The sequence below is a fragment of the Phodopus roborovskii genome, unplaced genomic scaffold (assembly GCF_943737965.1).
Source record: "Phodopus roborovskii unplaced genomic scaffold, PHOROB, whole genome shotgun sequence".
Classification (NCBI taxonomy): Eukaryota; Metazoa; Chordata; class Mammalia; order Rodentia; family Cricetidae; genus Phodopus; species Phodopus roborovskii.
The window spans coordinates 17,448,181-17,470,246 of NW_026125052.1; the positions used below are offsets into that span (position 1 = coordinate 17,448,181).

Here is a 22,066-nt window from a genome sequence, read left to right on the forward strand (position 1 = left end):
AAAATGAAACCAAATATTTTCAACAAAGTAATTTATTTTTTTCCTGAGAGACTAAATTCAGTACAATATTTGTTTCCATAACATTCAACATGTTTTATGTCCAACTTAACCACTTTCTATGCAGTGACTGTGGTGGAGTGGTCTATTTTATTTGACTACCCTCAATGTAATTCATTTGGTAGTTCTAAGCATATCAGTGATCAAAATGTTTCTCCCTACAGTTACTCCTGCATTCTTAAATCAGTTTCTTCCGCACATCATCTAAAGAAAATTTATGTGGTGTGATTACACTCTTTTTTTTTTTTAATACCAGGATTTCTAAAGCTAAGAAAAAACACTAACATCAAAAACATCAGTGTTTCTAGTCAAGGATATTTCAATTAAATTTCATCAGTACATTATATTATAGTTTAACTCATGCTAGAAACTTTAAAACCCAAGATCTTCTGAGTCACATAATACCAACATTTCATATTAATGAATAAATTATTCGGGTTCTAATACAAAGATATTAAGTGATGAGAAACAAAAAGCCAAGCTTTCAAGTGTTCTTTTTTAAAAAATACAGAAGCAAACAAATGAACATAACTACACAAAATATACACTAACTAATTGGCAAAACTAAACTAAAGATTAACCTAAAAAATACATTTTAGAACTTCGTGATACCCTCGTCAAAGACAGCAAACTAAGGGTATTAAAACGAGTCATTATTTTAGTTACTAGGCATCGAGTCTAAAAGATCCAGATAAAGGAATGTTTTATTTTGATTCAATTAAATTCTTTGGAATTGGAAATATTTAATAATTGATAGTATAATTAAAATTTAAAGAATATACACTAATGATTTGAACAGGTTTTATATTCAGTAACTTGCATGGTTTTCACACTGGCACTTTCATCACTAATTTAGGAGAATCAGATGCATTTCCCTCCATATTCTTAGGCACTAAGATTTCAAATTCATAAATATGGTAGTATTTTAAATATTAAATTTTTACATGAATATTGGGTTTATCCTTGTTTTCCTTTGTTTCCTAGGTATTATCCAGTTTTGTAAGGAAAATACTTTTAAATCACAATCAAAACTTGTCTTGGTTACTAAACTGTAGCCATAATTGGGTTACAGTCACTTAGACTCATTATTTGGAATTATACTTACTAAGGCAGAACTAAATGAAACTTATCTCCTAGAAGAATTTCACATTTGCATTTACCTGCACTGAAGAATGGATTTAAGCAATTTTTAGCTGTAAGGGGATATTTAATTAAATAAACTTGCTATCTTTGACTACTCAGACCTCCTAGAGTAATCAATTTTACCTTTGAGTTCACTTTAAACTGTATCTGATTCATTCCAAGCAGATTTTTAAATAGAAGTTAGACTTCATTGAAGTATTAACTTCAAATCTGAAAGAAAATTAATGTACTGAATGTTTGACAAGTTCATTAAAAATTTTAGAACATCTTGATACATTTACTTCTCAGCTTTTTAACTCTTCCTTCTGCTGTCATCTTAACTCTTCCTTCTGCTGTCATCTCCTTAATGTTTATTTGTTTCACCTCTCTGGTTCATTGGATTGCTACTATTTATGCTTTCATGGACTTTATCTTCACAGTTTACTAGCTCTTGGAAAGCCTTTTCCATATCGGCTTGGCCCGATGTACTTGCTGTTTTTGGCAAGGTCATCTGCAGTGCACACCATAGGGTGGTGCGTGCTTTCCGAGTAGCTACACACATCTCTTTAATTGCTGTAGCAAGAGCAAAAACATCTGCAAAATAAATAGGGTTATTGCTTATTATTCATTTAAATACCCATTACATCTTAAGCAACTCAGTTCTATTGTTACTGAATGATAACATTTTTTTTACAAAAATGATAGCTAAGCTAATGAAGTACTTTATTTTCTAAAATATAGTAGTAAGTATGCTTTGATAAAAGAGTCTATCTTAAGACAGTTATTATAATTAAGTGCATAAAATTAACAAAAAAGAACAAAATACTTTGTGAATAAATAATGTGCTAATCATTTGCTAATTTGTTTTTAGTAAGTACTAATTTTAGGAATCTAGTCTTTTGGGCTGGAGAAATGGCTCAGCAGTTAAGAGCTCTGACTGCTCTTCCAGAGGTCCTGAGTTCAATTCCCAGCAACCACATAGTAGTTCACAACTATATATAATAGGATATGATGCCCTCTTCTGATATGCAGGTATACATGGAGAACATTCATACATAAACTATAAACAAACAAAATCCAAAACATTTATACCTCTGTCATCTTGGCACCTAGGCACTCCTTGTCTTTGCCGATTTGAAGCATTAACAATTTCATCCTTTCTACGTGACTGTACAATGTGAATCGACTCCAAGTGTCTATCAAGAGCAGTAGATATATTAGCATGAAGGGGAGAGCTTCGAAGACGTTCCATTTTGCCTAGTAAAGTCACAACCTGAGGAAACATTTAAATTTTGATAAGGCAAACAAATCTTTAATGAAACATAGTAGAGATGAGAGCAACAATAATCGTTCAGTAAATAAACAAATGCACTATGCTAGGGGGAAAAGGGAAAGTCTTTGTACTTGCTTCTGTATGTTAATTCTAAAAGTTGTAGTTGATTACTGAGAATAAATAATAATGAACAAATAAAACATTAAACAATCATGTCACTGACAGTGCAAAGATAAGATCTGATATTGTTTTTGGCAAGTCTATAAACAGAAGACTGTTATAAGAATCACCTAAAAGAGAATTTGAGTTAAAAGGACAAGTACAGCTAGGCCTGATGACACACACCTTAATCCCAGCATCTGAGACAGACACCGGCAGATCTCTAAATTCAAGGCATGGACCGCATAGCAATTTCCAGACCAGCCCAAGCTACATAGTAAGATACTGTCTCAAAAAAAAAAAAAAAAAAAAAAAAAAAAAAAAAAGGAAAATGAAGGACAAGAACTATTCCTAACTAATCCTAATATTAACAAGTCCTTTCTCCGGGTCTTCAATATTTTATTTTTAAAAGGGTTTCTCTGTATTGCTTTGGAGCCTGTCCTGGAACTAGCTCTGTTGACCAGGATGGCCTCATACTCACAAAGATCTGCCTGCCTCTGCCTCCTGAATGCTGGGACTAAAGGCCTGCGCTATCAGAAACAGATCATTGTAACTAACAACTTTTGTTTTTTGTTTGGGTTTTTTTGTTTGTTCCTTTGTAAGAGATTTTGCACTTGTGATGTGTGTGCTCATGTGTCAGTCTTGTCTGTCTCTGTGTGTGTCTGTGTGTACTTGAAGAGGCCACAAGAGGGTATGAGAGCTTCTGAAGTTATGTTATAGGCAATTCTGCAGCCCATTGTGGGTACTAAGAACCAAACTTGTATTCTATGGAAGAGCAAGAAGCACTCTTAACAATTGACACATCTCTCCAGTCACACCTGTTAATTTTAAGGCACCCACATATACAGACAATTCAGATTTGCATTTGCACTGAAATGATATATTATATGCTAATGAAAATCTGTAGTGATTTTAGTGCTGAGGTTACGGGTATACACCACCATACCTGGCTTATGTGGTGCTAGGGCTTTTTGTATGTTCTACACAAGCATTCTGTCAACTGAGCTACATTATCTCCAGTCCCAAGAAAGTTCCCAATCTTTTTGTTAATGAGCTTTAAAAATGGCACCAGATGGACTGGAGAGATGGCTCAACAGTTAAGAAAGAGCACTAGCTGCTCTTCAAATCCTGAGTTCAATTCCCAGCAACCACATGGTGGTCCACAACCATCTATAGTGGGATCTGATGTCCTCTTCTGGTATAAAGGTGTACATGCAGATAGCACACTCATAAACATAAATCTTTTAGAAAGTACTTTTAATCCTAGCATTTGGGAGGCAGAGGCAGGTGGGTCTCTGAGTTCAAGGACAGCATAGTCTACAAAGCAAGTTTCAAGACTGCCCGGGCTACACAGAGAAACCCTGTTTTGGGAGAGTGGAGGTCATGGACCACACAACAACAAAAATAAAAAACAAAAACAAAAACAAACAAAAGATAGTACCAGGGCTAGTTGCTAGATAAAATGCTTGCCACACAAGTGCAAATACCACAGTTCAGATCACCAGCACTCATATGTAAATCTTGGCAACCTACCTATAATACCAATGCTCCAGAGGCAGAGAGAGGATCCCCTGTGCAAACTGGCTAGCTAGATTTGTCAAAGTGGTGAGTTTTGTGTTCAAGTCAGAGACCCTGTCTCAATATATATATATGGACAATACTGAATACCAAGCTCTGGACTCTACAGGTATGTACACACACACACACACACACACCCTCACATGTGTGCCCACAGATGTAAAACTTATACATATACATACATATATATCTATGCATGTACATCATACTGTCATGCATGTGCAAAGCTAAAATGTAATTGGGTATATTAAATTAGTATGGGAAGTATGTTTAATACATCTAACATGTTTCAAAATCTACATAATGTAAATTAAAGAACGTTTTGATTAATCAACATGTGAATATTAAGTAAAATAAGTATCACTGGGAACTAATTATTAACAAGTCTGTTCCAAGTATTAAATATTTTCCTCCTAATGTACACCAGTTAGATCTTTGAGGGGTAAATAGATAAAAAAAAGTATGCAAAAACTCCAGTAATCTAAAAATTATGTTTCTAAATAGGAGAGGGACAAGAGGGTAATGGAGGAAAGAAAGACACATTTATTTTTTATCATGTGGAATCTACATTTAAACATGTATGACAAAAGCAAAAAAAGCAATTACTTAAAGGAGGAGGGGACAAAGAAGGTAATGGGCAGATAATGAGCAATGTGCAGTGAGATGTACTATGGAAATGTCATAATTTTTGTTTTAACATTTTAAAGATCTATTTGTGTGTGTGCACATGCATGTACACAAGGTGCATGTGAATGCAGGTGCCCCTGGAAGCCAGAAAAGGGGACTGGATTCCCGTAGCTGGAATTTGTGGTTGTGCTGCCTGATGAGGGTGCACGTGCTCATAACTACTGAATCATCCTCCAGCTTCTACATCTATTTGTTTTTCTATGTACACATGTGAGCATACATATGCATGACCCATATGTGAAAATCAGAGGATAACTTACAGGAGTTGGTTCTCTCCTTCCACCCATCATGTGGGTTCTAGGGATCAAACAGGTCATCAGCCTCAGCATTAATCACCTTTACATACTTTAAAGTATTAGATTTTAAAAGCATTCTTTCCAATGGTATTAATTGCCAATATGGGTTTGAAGTGAGATTCTTTAGATTACTAAAAAATATGTTGTGGTGCTGAGAATGGAACTCAAGACTTCACACATGTTAGGGATAAGTCTACCACTGACTGATAGCTGTCTCTAGCCCACTCAAATTACTTATTAAATGATTACAAATCAAAGACTAAATGGAATTATTTCCCTAATATTCATCATAGTTATAGAACCAAAGATGAATGTATTTAAGTTGGGTTGGGGAGATGGCTCAGTCAGTTAAATGCTAGCAGAGCAAGCAGAACCTCAGTTCAGATCCCCAGCACCCACGTTTTTGTTTCTCTGTTTTAAAAGCCAAATACAGGGTGTGCACCTGTAATCCCAGCGCTGAGGCAGTAGAGACAAGAGGATACCTCCTACATTTTTTTTAGTGAGGTAGTCTAGGTAAATCAGTGAGCTTCGGGTTCAGTGAGACCCTGTCTCAAAAAACTAAGGTGGAAAGTAATTGGGGAAGAGACCCAATGTCAACCTGTGATCTCAATATATATACATGCAATGTGTATACACGCATGCATGTGCGTACACACGTGTGTACACACATACAAACACAAACACACAAAAGAATCTTTTCAGCTATATGTAAGTTATTTTACTGTGTTTTTTTGTTTGTTTTGAGCCCAGCTTGTCCTCAAACTCACTAATATAGCTGAGGATGGCCTTGATCCTCCTGCCTCCACCATCCAAATGCGGAGGTTTCATACATATGCCATCACACACGACTGTAAATGTGTGACAACTCTAACTTGTCAAAATCCTTTAAATTTTTATCAAGTAATTTTAAAAAGACCATTATTGAATGCTTTTACAGCTTACTCTGGCTTGTTCTCGAAGTTCATCCACAATTAAGCGATCAACTCTAGATGGGTTCGAAGTCAGTCTGGGAATTGGAGTATTATTAGTACTGGATACTTTTTTTCCTGGATAATTCTTGGCAAGGGCTAATTCAGTCTGTAAAATATAATTTTTAGATACTAACTTTTAAAAAATAAACATTTTCACAGCTTTAAGAAACAGAAAAATTTTGCCTTTAAATAAAATTGTTTTGGTATCAAAATGCAACTAATAAAGCACAGTTATATGCTAACTTAGAAAATGAAAATCTGAGCTGGACGGTGGTGTCACCTTTAATCCCAGCAGTTGGAAGGCAGAAGCAGAAGGATCTCTGTGTTTGAGGCCAACTTTATTTACAGGACAGCCAGGACTAAGCAGAGAAACCCTGTCTCAAAAAAAAAAAAAAGACAAAAACATAAACCATAATACTATAATATTTTTCTTACATATATACTTTAAAGGTTGGGAGCACTGACTGCTTTTCCAGAGGTTCAGAGTTCAATTACCAGCAACCACATGGTGGCTCACAACCATCTATAATGAGATCTGGTGCCCTCTTATGGCATTCAGGCATACATGCAGACAGAACATTATACATGATAAATAAATAAAATCTTTAGGAAAAAAAAAAAAAGAAGAAAATCAGCAGGAGGTGGTGGCACGCACAACTTTGATCCCAGCACTCGGTGGGGGGGGGGGGGCAGAGGCAGGTGGATCTCTGTGAAACCTGCTTCGTCTACAGAGTAAGTTCCAGGATAGGCTCCAAAGTTACATAGAGAAACCCTGTCTCAAAAAACTAAACAACAACAAAAACCAAGCAAACAACAAAAAACTTCATAGAAAATTTAAAAAGAATCTAACTCTTTCAAAACCCTGATCTTTCAATCGTTAAATAACCTAGCTAAGTCCTTATAGCAATGAATTTTAAAAGTATAGCTTAGAAATAAGTATTCTTAAACTACATTGAGGTAAACAAAGACAAGCAGATGGAATATATTGTTACTTCTTGATGGATAGTTCTGTTACCTTTTTTCTCTCCTTTTCTAATGCTCTCCATTGTTCATAGCACTCTTCTAGACGAATATGAAGCTCACTGGCTGGTCCACTACGGGTTTTAATTGGTCTTTGAAATCCAAATGTTGGCACAAAGCCAGAAAAGGAATTATCACCATACATCATATCATTAAAATAAGGATATAAATGGCTTAAGTCATCATAAGAAAACAAATCATAGGAATCCAACAGCGGAACAACTGAGTGACCAAATGGGTGGGTAGATCTTAGGGGAAACCCATTTGAACCAAGTTGTTGAAAACCCTGATTATGTCTTAAATCTCCCATCATATAATTATTAGAAAAGCATGAGGCCTGTGTGCGATTCACACGGCTATTAATATTGCTATCTCCACTTCCTTGTCTGTGGCTATTAAAATGACCCTGTGATTCTAATAGATCTTGATATGTATTTTGGGGTAACCCATCAAAATGCTTTGGGATGTCTTCGGGATCATAATGTCCACTCTGAGGCTTGGCTTGAAAATTATGTTTGTTTACATTTTCTATTATCCCATACTGTGAAGCTGAATAGCTATCACAAAATCCATTCTGCTGCTTTATTTTTTTCTCTGTGACCGATTCAAAGAGGTTGTCTTCTCCAGTTTTTGTTAGTCCTTCCATGTGATTCACAGATTGAATTCTTTCTGCACCATTGTAACTAAAATCAAAACTAGAAAATGCTGAAGGGTTTTCTTGGCAATACTTCTGAAATAAATTGCTATTTGAGGTTATATTTGTAGATGATAGCTGAGGGAAATCTGAAGAATGGTTAGAACCTTTTGAAGCTGCAGTTAAATGACTATTTAATTTCATCAAGTTACCTTGATTTCGATAAGGAATAGGAAGGTTATTTTTTGTTTGAACATTCATCCAAGTTGGTCTGTTTAAACTGATACCTCCTGAAGATGTTGCTGAATTTGAGAATAAATTCACTGATTTAAAATATTCAGAGTTTAGAGGATCAGGCTTACCAAACTGTTGCTTTTCAGTGACATTAGCAAAATCATTATTAGCTGGACAAGCTGTGTGTGGCTTTAGTCCATATTCCGATTTTAAGCCAAAATCAGTAGTGAATGCTGCTTCCTTTGCAAACTGTTTCTCTGTCAGATGTGGTGGTGTTTTTTGAAATGCAAAATTCTGCTGATCAGGTATTGTCTCCTCCATTTTTTTCTGATTTGCTGGTTTAACTTGAAATAACTTCGTATAGGCATCTGCCTCCACAGTTGGTGTTTCAGGTGTGCCATTGGCTAATTTTTTACCATCTTGAACACTAAAATTTGAACATTTGTTAAGTTTTGCCTTATTAGGATGAGCATATTCTGGGTATCTACAATAATCGGCATTTTCATTATATCTATTAAATTGGGAAAGAAATATTTCTGCTCTTTTATGCTGTAATGGTGTTTCAAGACCTTTAGCACATATTTTTTCTCTTCCATAAGAGTAAGTATCAATTCCTGATTCTTTCATGATATCAGACAGACCTGTTTGTGGTGTAAAACAGTTTTTGATAAATGGATATTCTTGGAAAGTTGCCTTAACTGTATCATTTGTCTGAATATTGTAACAATTAGAATGATCACTTCTTGAGAGGTATAACCATTGTTCTTCAAGGTCTAAACCAGTATATCCATGATAAAGTTCATCTATTTTTTGTTGTGGTGTGAGATTATTATTATGCAAGTATTGCTTTTCCACTGCTGACACAGATTCACCACTATAAAAAGCTTGCTGAGAAATAGTTGTATCTATTGGCCTTTTGGTTTCTGTTAAGAGGTCATGGTGATCTACAAATCTGCTTGTGTTCATTGGCCAAACTGACTTTAAATTGGAGGAGCAGGTCCTAGAACAAGTAAACATATTTAATTATAAATTAAGTTTTGGAGACTATCTCCTCTTAAAACATTAGGAAAGATTAAAAAAAAAAAAAAACAAACAGTAAAACAAAACAAAAAACCACTTCTCTTACCCAACACTTCACCAAACTTTCCCAACCCTTACTTATAAACTACCACTGCTTTCAAACACGTCAATCATATGAAATGTGCTATCCACTCTAAGAGTTGTGTTCCAAGGGTTGGCGAGATGGCTCAGAAGTTAAGAGCACTGGCTGCTTTTCCAGAGGTCATGAGTTCAATTCTCAGCAACAATATGGTGGCTCACAACTATCTGTAATGAGATCTGGTGCCCTCTTCTGGCCTGCAGGGATACATGCAGACAGAACACTGTATATATATAATAAATATATCTTAAAAAAATAAAAGAGTTGTGTGCCAAATAAATGTGAAATAGTAACAGACCACACAGAGGTATAGTACAAGCCTTTAGCCACAGAACTCTGGAGGCAGAGGCAGGTGGATCTCTGTGAGTTTGAGGCCAGCCTGGTCTACAAGAGCTAGTTTCAGGACAGCCTCCAAAGCCATAGAGAAACCTATGTGTAATATATACTAGGTGATAATGACTATGTCACTAGTTTATGCATCTACTGTAGTATTTTTAAATTTTTCAGATTTGTTTTTATTATATTTAATTATGTTTATGTGTATGTGTCTGCATGTGGGTATGTCCATATGTGTTCAGTTTCCTGAGGCTAAAGGAATTAAATCCCCTAAAGCTGGAAATACAAGATTGTGAACCATCTCACATGGGTGCTAAAAAATGAGCTTGGGTTCTTTGGAAGAATAGCAAGTACTCTTAACCACCGAGCCATCTTTCCAGCCCCTTTATATTTTTAAAAATAAATTACTGTAAAAAACAATCATTACATTAGCAGCAGCCTTGTGTATTCTATGGTTACACTGTCTCTCATTTCTCTGTCTTGTTTGTATAATTGTAGAGTGCCTGTTACACAGGCAAAGTCAACATCAAATGCTTAAACCCTCTAAGTAGCTAGCCTAGGATGGCATCCTACCCTTAACCCAAATAGAGATTACAAACATGTGCACCCACTCAGAGCACTTCACAGTTACTGTGTTTTTTGACTACATCAAGAATTGACGCTGAATGATTAGCCTAGACCATTTAGCTTTGGGTAAGCACTATTCCTATGACAGTTTAATGATGCATTTCTTGGAACTTGTCCCCATCATTAAACAATGCATGACTATATGCATTTTAATTTTAATATCTTCACCACACTTTTCCATAAGTCATTCACCAAGGCCTGAGAGTAGACTTTAGGGTCTTACATTAATTTTTTAATACTAACCAGATAGTAAGTTTTTCCATTGAATAGATTAGTATATAAAGTGTGTTGACCACAATTTTTAATGAAAAAAGGTGTTCTACTTAAAATATTCTTGAAACTAAATAATTTTAACTGGTTACATATGTATGGCATATTTTCTTATTTATTAATAGGGCACTTGGGCAATAGGGCTTCCACACCCAAATAAAACAATTACAACATTTTAAACCTCTACTCCATGAATATGTACTTTTGCAATAAGTAATGAGTTTTATCCTTCCAGGTCTAAGTTTAAAGCATCTGGGAACTTATGTTCCTTAAGCCAAACTTTAGCTCATGAACTCAAGGGAAATAACTATGAATTATGCAAGAAAATCAAAGTTCTTAAACAAATAAAACTTTAGGCTGAACTTCCAATTGTACGGAAAGTACTTCAGCAAAATCAAGGCTCCTAGGAACAAATATTTGAAAATACCTACTATCCTATGATCCACTATTAAATAAAAATAAATGTTAAACAGCAAGTAACCTAGTATGTCAATTAAAAGGTCCATTATACACTATAAAGCTTATATACTAACCCTTCAGCAAAATATGGCTGTGACTTATCCTGTTCTTCCAAAATGTTAGACACAAGTCCATATAAGTCTGTTTCACTGCCATAGTCATTTCTTTCGGTCTGAATCCTAAAAATGAATATCATACATAAACTATCTTATTTATGAAAATATATCAATTTCTCCTTTCATACATACTCCATTCTTTTTCCTTTTTATTCACTTTTCTTTCATGGTGCTAAAGATCAAACCCAGGACCTCATTCATGCTAGACAAGTATTCTAATCCTGAGCTACATTCCCATCCCCTCTTACCATCTTTTCTGTAAAATATTTAGATTGACTCTATGCATCATTTCAAACAAGAAAAAGACAAGAACACTAAGTTTAGCATATTATCTACTATACATAAATATTTCTCCAAGTCCTATGTATAGTTTACAGGATGTTCATTTCTCTATAACATATGCTATTAATTTTAAGTTATCAAGAATGTTAGAGAAATCCTTGGTACCACACCTGAAAGCATGTCTGGTTCAATTATACATCATTCTAAATTTGTTCAGGTTTTTCATTTGTTATTTGAAAGCCAAATGAAACTGGGCATAGTGGCATATTCCTTCACTGTCTGCACTCCGCAGGTAAAGGCAGGCAGATATCTATGACTTCAAGGTCAGCCTGATCTACAGAGTGAATTTCAGAACAGCCAGGATTATGTAGAGAGATACTGTCTCAAGAAGAAAACAAAAATAAAAACTGAGTTGTTTGAGGTCACCTTATGTAACTTGCCTAACACCCCCCCAAAAAAGATTAGTTTTTCTTATTTTCTTTCCAACCCTTCAGATTGTTGGGATATTTTAGATAAAAATATATTTGCCTAACACTAAAATATTTGAGAAAGGTAAACATTAGTAGTCATCTAGTTATCTGTTGAATGGATAATTACTTGATATTAAAATTATATTACAAGGATATATGACTTACAAACTATACATTGAACAAACACTGGTGCCATCAAGTTTAATACTTTTTCCACTACACAGTGTTAATTTATATATGAAATTTTCTTTGTATATGAGATCTAGAAATTTTTTCACCTAATATTTGCCAAAACATTAATACTTATCATTGTGGAAGAAATGACAGAGTAGTCAAAGTAAAGTTTTACTTTTCTTTAACATATATGTTTGTGAAGTTCTCTTTCTCTCTTTTAACATGGACCTCACTATGTAGCTCTGGCTGTTCTGGAGCTCACTATGTAGATCAGGCTGGTCATGAACTCACAGAGATCTGCCTGTCTCTGCCTCTTGAGTGTTACATTGAAGGAGTGTGCCACCATACCTGGCCCTTGAATTTTTCAATAGTATCTATTAACTTCATTTTTTGAAGAATTGTGTATTATATAGTCTAATATTTCATTACCCAGAATTTTAAATTTTCAATGTTTTTAATTAGTAGGATTCAACTGCTTCCTTGTAAAACTAAAGATACATCGAGCCTCTGTTAATAGCTCCTTTATATGTAATTAAAATAAATGTAAAACATCACTCCTAAGCTTTTCCTTCTAACAGCTTTCTGTAATGTTATATATATGTGTGTGTATATATGTATATACATATACATATATTTTACTTTTTAGTTGTGAGCCTAGCCTTTAATGGCTAAGCCATCTCTCCAGCCCATGCATACACACATACACACAACACACACACATATGCACGCACACACGTGATTTATACCTATGCATAATTATATGTATGCATAATAACCATACACACATTCATATACATATATATGAATACCAGGCTGTCCTTGAACCCAAAGAGTTAAAGAATTAAAGGCAAATACCACCACACCTGGCTCCATTCTCCTTTTTAATCCTCACTTGCAAGTCCCCAATATGTTATTATTGTCATTATAATCATTATAAAGATTATAAAGACAAGAACAACATTTACTGTATTAGCTATTTTCCCAAGGCAAATGAATATTTAGCATGCAGTAAGTTCCTACTGTTTGCAGGACAGAAAATACTTTAAAATTTTCATATTGTGCCAGGCAGTAGTGGCCCACGTCTTTAATCCCAGTTCTCAGGAGGCAGAGACAGGCGGATCTCTGTGAGTTCGAAACCAGCCTGCTCTACAAGAGCTAGTTCCAGGACAGCTTCTAAAACCAAAGAGAAACCCTATCTGGAAAAACCAAAAAAAAAAAAAAAAAAAATTTAAAGAAATTTGAAACTATGCATTACTGCAATCCCAGCACTTAAGAGGTAAAAGCAGAAGAATAACAAGCCAACCTCTGTCTAAAAACATTAACTAAAAAGTATACACAAATAACTGTCTAGTTTAAGCTTTCTTAAAACTTTGATGAACATAAAATTATAATCCCACAATATTAAAATAGAAGCCAGGCATTGGTGGTGCATGCCCTTAATCCCAGCATTCTAGAGGTAGAGGCAGGTGGATCTCTGTGAGTTCAAGGCCAGCCTGGTCTACAGAGCTAGTTCCAGTACAGGTTCCAAAGCAATACAGAGAAACCCTGTCTCAAAAAAAAAAAAAAAATCCACTATTCTTTGATCCCTGTGAAATCAGACTTAAAAAAAACAACTCATTTAGCCTGAGAAATTTATTCATTTACCTGTTCTTTACACTGATCTGTGAACTAGAAGGTTGTTTAATATCGTCTCCGTAAGACGACCATGGTGCATAGAAGAGTGAGGAGTCTAAAGAACTTGCATACTCTGTTGATGAAGAGAGTGGAGTGCAGGTCTGCCTTAGGTCTACGTTGTCTTCATTCTGATATTTTAAAGAAATATTTGTAAATAAGAGAGATCAAAATTTCATTTATTAGAGAGTATTAACAAAATAAGAAAAATAATAATGCAGGTGTTAGGAGCTGGGGTAACAACATTCAATTCTAGAACATTATTATCTTCACTTATTAAGAACTCTGCCAAATGCTGAAATATAAACATTTGCTGACCATTCCAATCTGCAGACATTTCTCAAACTGTTATAGCACTGGTACTGAAGCAACTACAGATAGTATATAAACAAACCATATTTGTGTTGCAATAATTTTTATGTACAAAAGGTGATTGAGATTTTTGTTAAACTAAAGATACGTCAAGTCTCCATTAATAGCTCCCTTATATTAAAAGAAAGGGGATCAGCAAGTGAGATGGTTCAATGAGTAAAGGTGTTTGCCACCAAGTCTCATGACTTGAGTTTGCATCTCCCAGACCCACATGATGAAAGCAGAGAGCCAACTCTTCCAAGTTGTCCTCTGATTTCCCCACATGTGCCACAGACACAAGAGCCCTGTCTCCCACTCTGCAAAAAATGGTCAGCGTAATCTTTGTTCATTCATAAAGGTAGGAGTAAAGATGTGGCTCAGAAGGTAAAAGTGCATGTCCTTGAAAGCCTGCCAACCTGAGTTCTATACCTGGAACCCACAATGGAAGGAGAGAACTCCAAAAGTTGTCCTCTGAGCAATATATGTGTAATATGAAATGTGCGCACTTACTCACATGTGCACATCATACACAATAATCGTGACTTCAAGTTTAAGTTAAGAATAATAGAAGTAGACATCTTTCCTTTAGGTCTCTCTTTGTAACAACTTACTAATAGCTATAATTGCTGGAGTTTTAATCTTTTAAACACAGAAAACTTTGTATGGATACTAGTGGTATCATTTTAAGTAAATTATACAGAAAATCCACTTTTTTCCCCTAAATATGGTCCCATGTAGTCCAGGTTGGCCTTGAACGCATCAGAAGTAGCCTAAAAATTTTGATCTTCTGGCCTCTCTCAAGTTCTGATAGTGTATCACCATGCCCAGTTTTACAAAATGTATTCAATGAAAAACATGTAACTATGTAAAACTATAATTTTCATGTAAATTCCACATACATTATTTTGGCCAGTCAACTTAGGGAACACATATCTCTTTGTTGTTGTTGAGACAGGGTCTTATTCTGTAGCTCAGGCTGGCTTGGAACTCACTTTATAGCCTAAACTGGCTTTGAACTCACAGTAATCCTCCTGTTTCAGATTCCCAAATACTGGGGTCACAGGCAGAGCCCCACCTGGCTTCTCTATTTTAAAAACAAAGAAACTGGGTCTGAGAATATAGCTCAGTGGCAAAATACTAGCCTATCATCACACACACAAAAAAAATCAAGGCAACAGATACTCAGCAAATACGTGACAAATATGACAAATTAAGCCAAAACTCAAGATCTTACTTCTAACCAAGGGCCTTTTTCACAACTTTAAATATTGAGCCTACTTCATATTTCCAAGAGATATTTTAAAATAAATAAATGAAAAGATGAATATTATCTCTTTAGAAATGTTAATGCTATTACTATAATTAGAAGAAAAACTGGGTATGATGGCACTCATCTGCAATCCCAGCATTTGTGAGATGGAGGATTAGTTCAAGGTCAGCCTCACCTACGTGTTAAGGTTGAGGCCAGCCTGGTCAGTATCAGACTGTCTCAAAACCTAATGTTGTCCCTGTATGTCTGATTCTCCCTCTACTTTTCCAGCACTGGGATTACAGACTTGTACCACCATATCCATTTTCTGCAGTGCTAGGTAACATACTCAGAACTCTTGGGTGCTGGCAAGCAGTCTACCAACTAAGCTATATCCCAGCCCACATATGTCTTTTTAATAAAACAATCAACTAAAATAAAATGGTGAGAAATATATGAACACTAAAATATTTATGAAAGTTTGGTAATATATAAATATTTGGGTCAATGTTAATTTATTGCTTATACAGTTTTTTTTAAGTGTTAAATACTGACTTCTGTCAGTGCTCTGAGAGCAGTTTTTGTTTTTTTAATTTTATATGCATTGGTAGAGGGTTTTGTTGTTGTTGTTTATTTGTTTTGTTTCTTTGGTTTGGTTTTTGTCTGCATGTATGTCTGTATATCCCCTAGAACTGAAGTTACAGACAGGTGTGAACTGCCATGTTGGTGCTGGGACTTGAACCCCGGTCCTCTGGAAGAGCAGCCAGTGCTCCCAAACACTGAGCCATCTCCCCAGGCCCTGCTTATATACTTCATATAAGTATAATAATTGAACAGAATCAGTCCCCAGTAAATTTTAGTAGAAAGATAATTATAGACAATAGCAGAATGAAAAGATTTTGATTTCAGGAATTAGGAAATATACCTCAGTTTCCAGAGCGCTTGTTTAGCATATATAAAACCCAAGTTTAAACCCAGCATCCCTTAACCAGGGCATGGCAGCCACATCTAAAATCTCACCTCTGGAGAAGTGCAGGCAGGAAGATCAAAAGTTCATTGTTATACTCAGCCACATGGTGAACTTAAAGGCCAGCCTGGGTTATTCTGAAACTGATTTTTAAAAAGAAGGCCAGGCAGTAGTGTCACATGCCTTTGATCCCAGCACTCGGGAGGCAGAGGCAGAGGCAGACTGATCTGTAAGTTCAAAGCCAGCCTGATCTACAGAGACCATTCCAAGACAGCCAGGGTACACAGAGAAGAGAAACCCTGTCTTGAAAGAAAACAAAAAACAAAACAAAACAACAAAACCTAGAATATTTTAGTGAATTTATATATTACAATATAAATGTAATAAAAAATTAAATAGTAGCATGTAATGACACTACAAAGGAAATTAAAGGTATAAAAAATTTACCTTTAAATTATCTAGTGTATTTGAAACCAAAAACTGAAAAAGTATTTACAATAAATGTTTACTATAAAACAATATCATCATCTTACTAAATATGGATGAATGTTATTACACTACTGACACTTTATATTAAGAACAGGATGGAAATGAGCCAATGAAAAATCTTTTTGGGGGGGCGGCTGGAGAAATGGCTCAGCAGTTAAGCATACTGCTGCTCTTCCAGAGGACCCAAGTTCAAGTCCCAGAATCCACAGCTCTCAACTGTGTGTAACTTAAGTAAGTTCAAGTGGATCTTACAGCTTCACACAGACATACATGCAGGCAAAACAAGATAAAAAGTCCTCTGATTTCCACATGTATACTATGACATAGTCTGCCCTCCCAATCTTAATTTTAAAAATGTAAATGTAATTTTAAAATTTTTTTTTTTTTAAAAAGTTTTTCCCTAGCTTTCTGATTCTGACTGGAGATTTTTCAACAAACATAGCTCCAATGTACAGAGACCAATCATAGTGAGTGCTAGGACCTGGATTTGAGAAAATCCAGTCAGTGGTTAGGAGCACCAGCAGGCTCTTCCAGAAGACTCCAGGAGCAATGGCGGCTCACATTTCAGGAGTTCTGGCGCCCTCTTCTGGTCTCCTGAGGTGGTGCGCAAACATACATGCTGGGAAAGCTACCATACATACAAACTTTAAAGTTAAAAAAAAAGAATCCTTTCTTATTTCCAAAGTCAAGTGTATTGTGCGAACGCTATTTAAAATGTTTTCCTCTGGACCAATGATATGGCTTGGGGGATGGGGTGCTTGCTGCTAATCCTGAGGACCTGAGTTCAAAGCCCGGGGCCCCACACGATGGAAGGTGAGAACTGACTGGAAAGCTCTCTGATGTCCGTGTTTGTCATGGCACGTTTCTGGAACACCTCTCCCCCCAAATAATTAATTTTTTAAAAATTGGGTTCTATTATATGGTTATATAGAGGTGACGATTTTGAGAAATTAAAAGAAAAACAACAACCTGTTTCCCTAGCTTTCGGATACTGATTGTCGAGCTTTCTCAACATGCACTGGGCTGGAGTCGTAGCTCCCTGGACAGATCCTCGGTTAGAGCCAGAGCACCGACAGGGGAGAGGGGCAGGCGGGGGGGGGGGGGGGGCGGACCGGGGCGCTGCGAAGGGGGAGGGAGGGGCGGAGTGTGGACTTTGTGCTCGGACCTGCGATTTGTAGCAATCGTAGAAGGACGTGGAGCCGGTCAGCATCATGCTGTTGAACACGTCGGATAGTCGGCTGCTGGTGTCGACACTCAGGTTCCAGCAACGATTCGCGCTCCCCCGGAACGCCACCTTCGGCTGCTCGGGACGAGGAAAAGGCGCGGTCACCATGGGGCGCCGCGAAGAGGAGGGCTGCAGCCGGGGCAGCCTGACCGCACATCCTCGGGGGACACTACCTTGGGGTCCCCGCCTCAGTGCCCGCGTCCCTCCGCCCCGCCCCGCCCCGCCCCGCCGCGCCCCGGCTCTGAGAGGCGGCCGCTCGACGACGACGACAACGACGAGGGCCCTGACAGACGCCAGCTGCAGCAGGGCCACGGCCTCGGCGCCATGGCGCCTCGACAGGCTGACGGCGGCGGTGGCCTGGCCACCAGCCCGGCCTCGGGCAGCCCGAGGACCTCTCCCGCAGCCGCCGCCCGGCCCGGCCCCGCCACACGCGGGGCTCCCACCCGCGACCAGCCCTCTCCCCGCGGAGCCCCGGCCGCCTCCAAGAGGCGTGCAGACGGACGCGCCCGCTGCTCGGCGTCTCTGCCCGGTCGCCATCCTCGAAGGCCCGCCGGTTACCTCAGGTCCCTCCCTCGGGCCTTGGGGGTGACGGGGCCGGCAGGTGTCTCCGCCGCTCACCTCCATGAGGGCCCCCCAGCTCCTCCTGGACTCGCTACAGCTCCCGGGGTACGGGGACGAGGGAGGACGTCGAGGCCCAGCTCCCTCAGCCCGCACCCCACCGCCGCCGCAGCCGCCCTCGGCGCTGCCCGGAGCCGGTCTGTGGGTGGGGGGCCGAGCCGAGAGGGTGCGACAGACGAGAAGCCGTTACATTGCTACCCGTGGCTCGCGACTAGGCACCGGCCGCCAGCGCCCCGCCCAGCCCACGCCTAGGAGGCCCGTCACCCCTCATCTCGCACCCCTCATTGGCCCGCCGCCCAGCCAATGGGCGACCGCCCCGGGGTCTGTTACCCCCTGAGACGAGGCTGACAAGGAGCAGTTGGCCGTCTTCGCTCTAGGCTTTGCTCAGGCCGCCGCTGAGATTTTTCCCGCCCAAAGTAAGCCCGTCCGGGATTGGCCGGGGTGGACGAGCACCGGCTCGCTGATTGGCTGAGACGAGGCGCGAGCCTACTGGCTTCGCGGCCGCGTTGCTTGGAAGATTAGGGGAATTGCATGGCAACGGGCCGGCCGGCCGATGACCCTGGAGCCCTCCGCCCTGAACCCTATGCCAGCATCTTCGTTTTGTATCGTGGTCCCCTCCCCGAGTTCCCAGAATTCCGCGGAGCTGCCAGCCCAATAGACTGCTGTAGCCTTTTTCAGAGGGCAAAGACGCGAAACCCATGTAGCGTTAGATGAGTAGAAGAAAGCTGCCCGCTGTCCTAGGCTCAGGTTCCCTTTAGGGCGGCGAAGGTATTTTGAGTGTTAAATGTGCGTAATTTTTGAACAAATTTCACCCTGAATTTTTTTTTTTTTTAAGAGTGAGAACCTGAGTTCCATCCCCAGAGCCTATGTCAAAAAAAAAAAAAAAAAAAAAAAAAAAAAACAGGCATGATAACTCAAATTTGTAATTCCAGCACTGGAGAGGTACTGGTAGATCATTAGCTAACCAGCCAGCCTACCTACTTCACAATTCCACTAAAGTAAGGCCTATCTCAAAACACAAGATGGAGGCCAGTATGATGGCTCAATAGGTTAAAAAAAAAAAAGCATTTGTCACCGAGACTGATGGCCTGAGTTTGATCCATTATAATTATAGGAGATAATCCAACTCCTCTTTTAAGTTGTCCTTTGACCTTCACATGTGTTTTGTCATACATATACTACATATACATGCATATCCATACACATACATGCGCACACATTAAATTTTAAAAAATGTGATTTTTTTTTTTTTTTTTTTTTTTTTTTTTTGAGACTGAGTCATTCTGCATAGCCCTGGATATCCTGGAACTCACTGTATAGAACAGGCTGGCCTTGAACTCACAAAGATCTGCCTGCCTCTGCCTCCCCATTGCTAGGATTTTAGACTTGCACCACCATGCCTGGCTCCGATTTAATTTTTATTTTATGTGCATTGGTATTTCACCTGCATGTTTGTCTATGTGAGGGTGTTGGGTCCCCTGGAACTGGAGTTACAGTTGTTTGCCAGCCTGTGGGTGCTGGGAATTGAACCTCTGTTCTCTGGAAGAACAGTCAGTGATCTTAACTGCTGAGCCATCTCTCCAGCCCCCTGATTTAATTTTTTAATTTAAAAAATAGTGCATGAGTTCTCTGAGTTCAAGGCCAGACTTCTCTATAGAGCAAGTTCCAGGACAGCCAGGGCTACATAGAGACATGGAGTCTCAAATACCAAAAAAAAAAAAAAAAAAAAATCTTTTAAAAAGGTAGATGGCACCTGAGTTTTGATACCTGAGTAGGTGTCTGGCCTCTACATGCATTCTGTTGCTTAACAGTTTCCCTGGAAATTGAAACATTCTCTGCAGCGAAGCTCCTTAACCAGGAAGGCAAACAAGAGACCACTCCTGGCAGAATAAGCAATACAGGTGGAGAGTCCCTCTTAAAAGAGCAGCCTAAGCTGCCAAAAGAACCAAGCAAAACCAAAAAAAAAAAAAAAAAAAAAAAAACCACCAAAACCAAAACAAGCCCTGCTCATATCAGACCAGCTGCCTGGAGGAGCAGAAACCAGCTAAGCTGCTTGAAGATGTTTAGACCAGCTGAGCACCTGGAAGGAATGCTCTCCAACTTATAGAGCTGCCTGCAGGCTGTGCAGTGTGCCCAGATTCCCAGTTGTGAGCTGAGTCTCACCCATGCTGTCATGGGCTTCAGACTTACAGTTGTCTATAAGTTATTTCTGTTCCTCTAAGTAACCCCTCACCCATATTCCTGTAAGTAACCCCAAAAACCATTGGTTCATCCGGTTGTCTTTGGTCTGTCATGAGTTCCTGTCTGGGGTGAGTAGATGTGTGTTGTGTCTCTCTGAGAAAAAATTTGTCACACAACATATGGTCGCGCACACATACACACACACATACACACACACACACATGCATGTACACCTACATAGAAAGGTGCGCTATATTTAGTGTTATAAGACATTACCAAAGTGATACCTTTTTACTTTCCAGTAATAAGCAAGAATAGTAGCTGTTCTAGATCCTCACCAAGATTTGGTATTGTCAGTATTTTGGTTTTTAGCCATTCGATTAAACATGTAGTAGTAGTAGCTCATTGTTGTTGAATGCTCTTTTGCAGTGTTGGGACTCAAATCTAGAGCCTCACACATGCTAATAAGCAAGTGCAAAAGAACACTGGTCCTTGCCTTGAAACCCAGTCAACCAAGTTTGATCCCTGGGGCTCACATGACATAAGGAGAGAGCAACCTCCCCCAGATTGTCCTCTGACATCCATGTTTGTACCACAGCTCACATCTCACTGTTGCCCCACATACACAATAAAAATGTAATAATTTTTTAAACACAGGTGCTCTACCACTGGGCTCCACACCCAGTCACCACGCTCATTTTTTGCCTTTTTGCTGAAATATCTCAGCTGCGGACGGCATCTCTACCTTCTTTGTGTTTTAGGCAAGCGATTCTGGACATGTGATCTTAGGCCAACAGCATCAGCACCACATGGGAATCTCATGTATTAGAGACCCAACAAGACATATTGAATGAGGGAATGGAGATGCGGGCCAGTGGTGTGTGTGGTTTTGTGCAGGGCAGGGAAGGGGGGGTTACGGGTGTTTTTTCTTTTTAAATTTTTACTTATGTGCATTGGTGTTTTACCTTCATGTGTATCTGCATGAGGGTGTCAGGTACCCTAGAACTTGAGTTACAGACATTTGTGAGTTGCCATGTGGATGCTAGAATTTGAAGCCCGGTCCTCTTAATCACTGAGTCATCCCTCCAGCGCCATGATGTATATTTTAACAGGAAATAGCCTTCCTGTTGATGCAAACTGAACTTTGGAAACAGTTTTCTGGGCCAGTGTTGTTGCTATGGAAGCTTCCAACCATCTGTAACTACTGCGATCTTGTAATATGGCTAAAATAAATAGACATTATACTGTAAATGTTAAGTATAATCTGGGATACCAAAGACTTAGCCGAAAAAAGAAGAATGAAATATCTCATTTATACTTTTTTGTTTTGTTTGAGACAGGTTTCACTCAAACTCACAGATCCACCTGCCTCTGCTTCCCAGGTGCTGGGA

The 22,066-nt window shown here is 38.7% G+C and overlaps 1 protein-coding gene across 2 annotated transcripts; it reads right to left on the reverse strand.

Annotated features, from left to right (window-relative positions):
• Nucleotides 1-1,522: 1,522 nt before the first annotated feature.
• On the reverse strand, nt 1,523-18,881 carry Meioc (meiosis specific with coiled-coil domain). 2 transcript variants are annotated; one of them, XM_051177918.1, is made up of 8 exons: nt 18,435-18,881; nt 17,817-17,951; nt 13,569-13,726; nt 10,957-11,061; nt 7,159-9,031; nt 6,115-6,249; nt 2,272-2,452; nt 1,523-1,773 (listed from the first exon to the last, which is right to left on the reverse strand). In XM_051177918.1, exons 1-8 carry the CDS (start codon nt 18,498-18,500, stop codon nt 1,544-1,546), a joined length of 2,883 nt encoding a protein of 960 aa, XP_051033875.1. In that variant the 5' UTR covers nt 18,501-18,881; the 3' UTR covers nt 1,523-1,543. The 2 variants fall into 2 exon arrangements, with proteins under 2 accessions (XP_051033875.1, XP_051033877.1); XM_051177920.1 differs by having other exon boundaries at nt 18,495-18,872.
• Between the last annotated feature and the right edge of the window lie 3,185 nt (nt 18,882-22,066).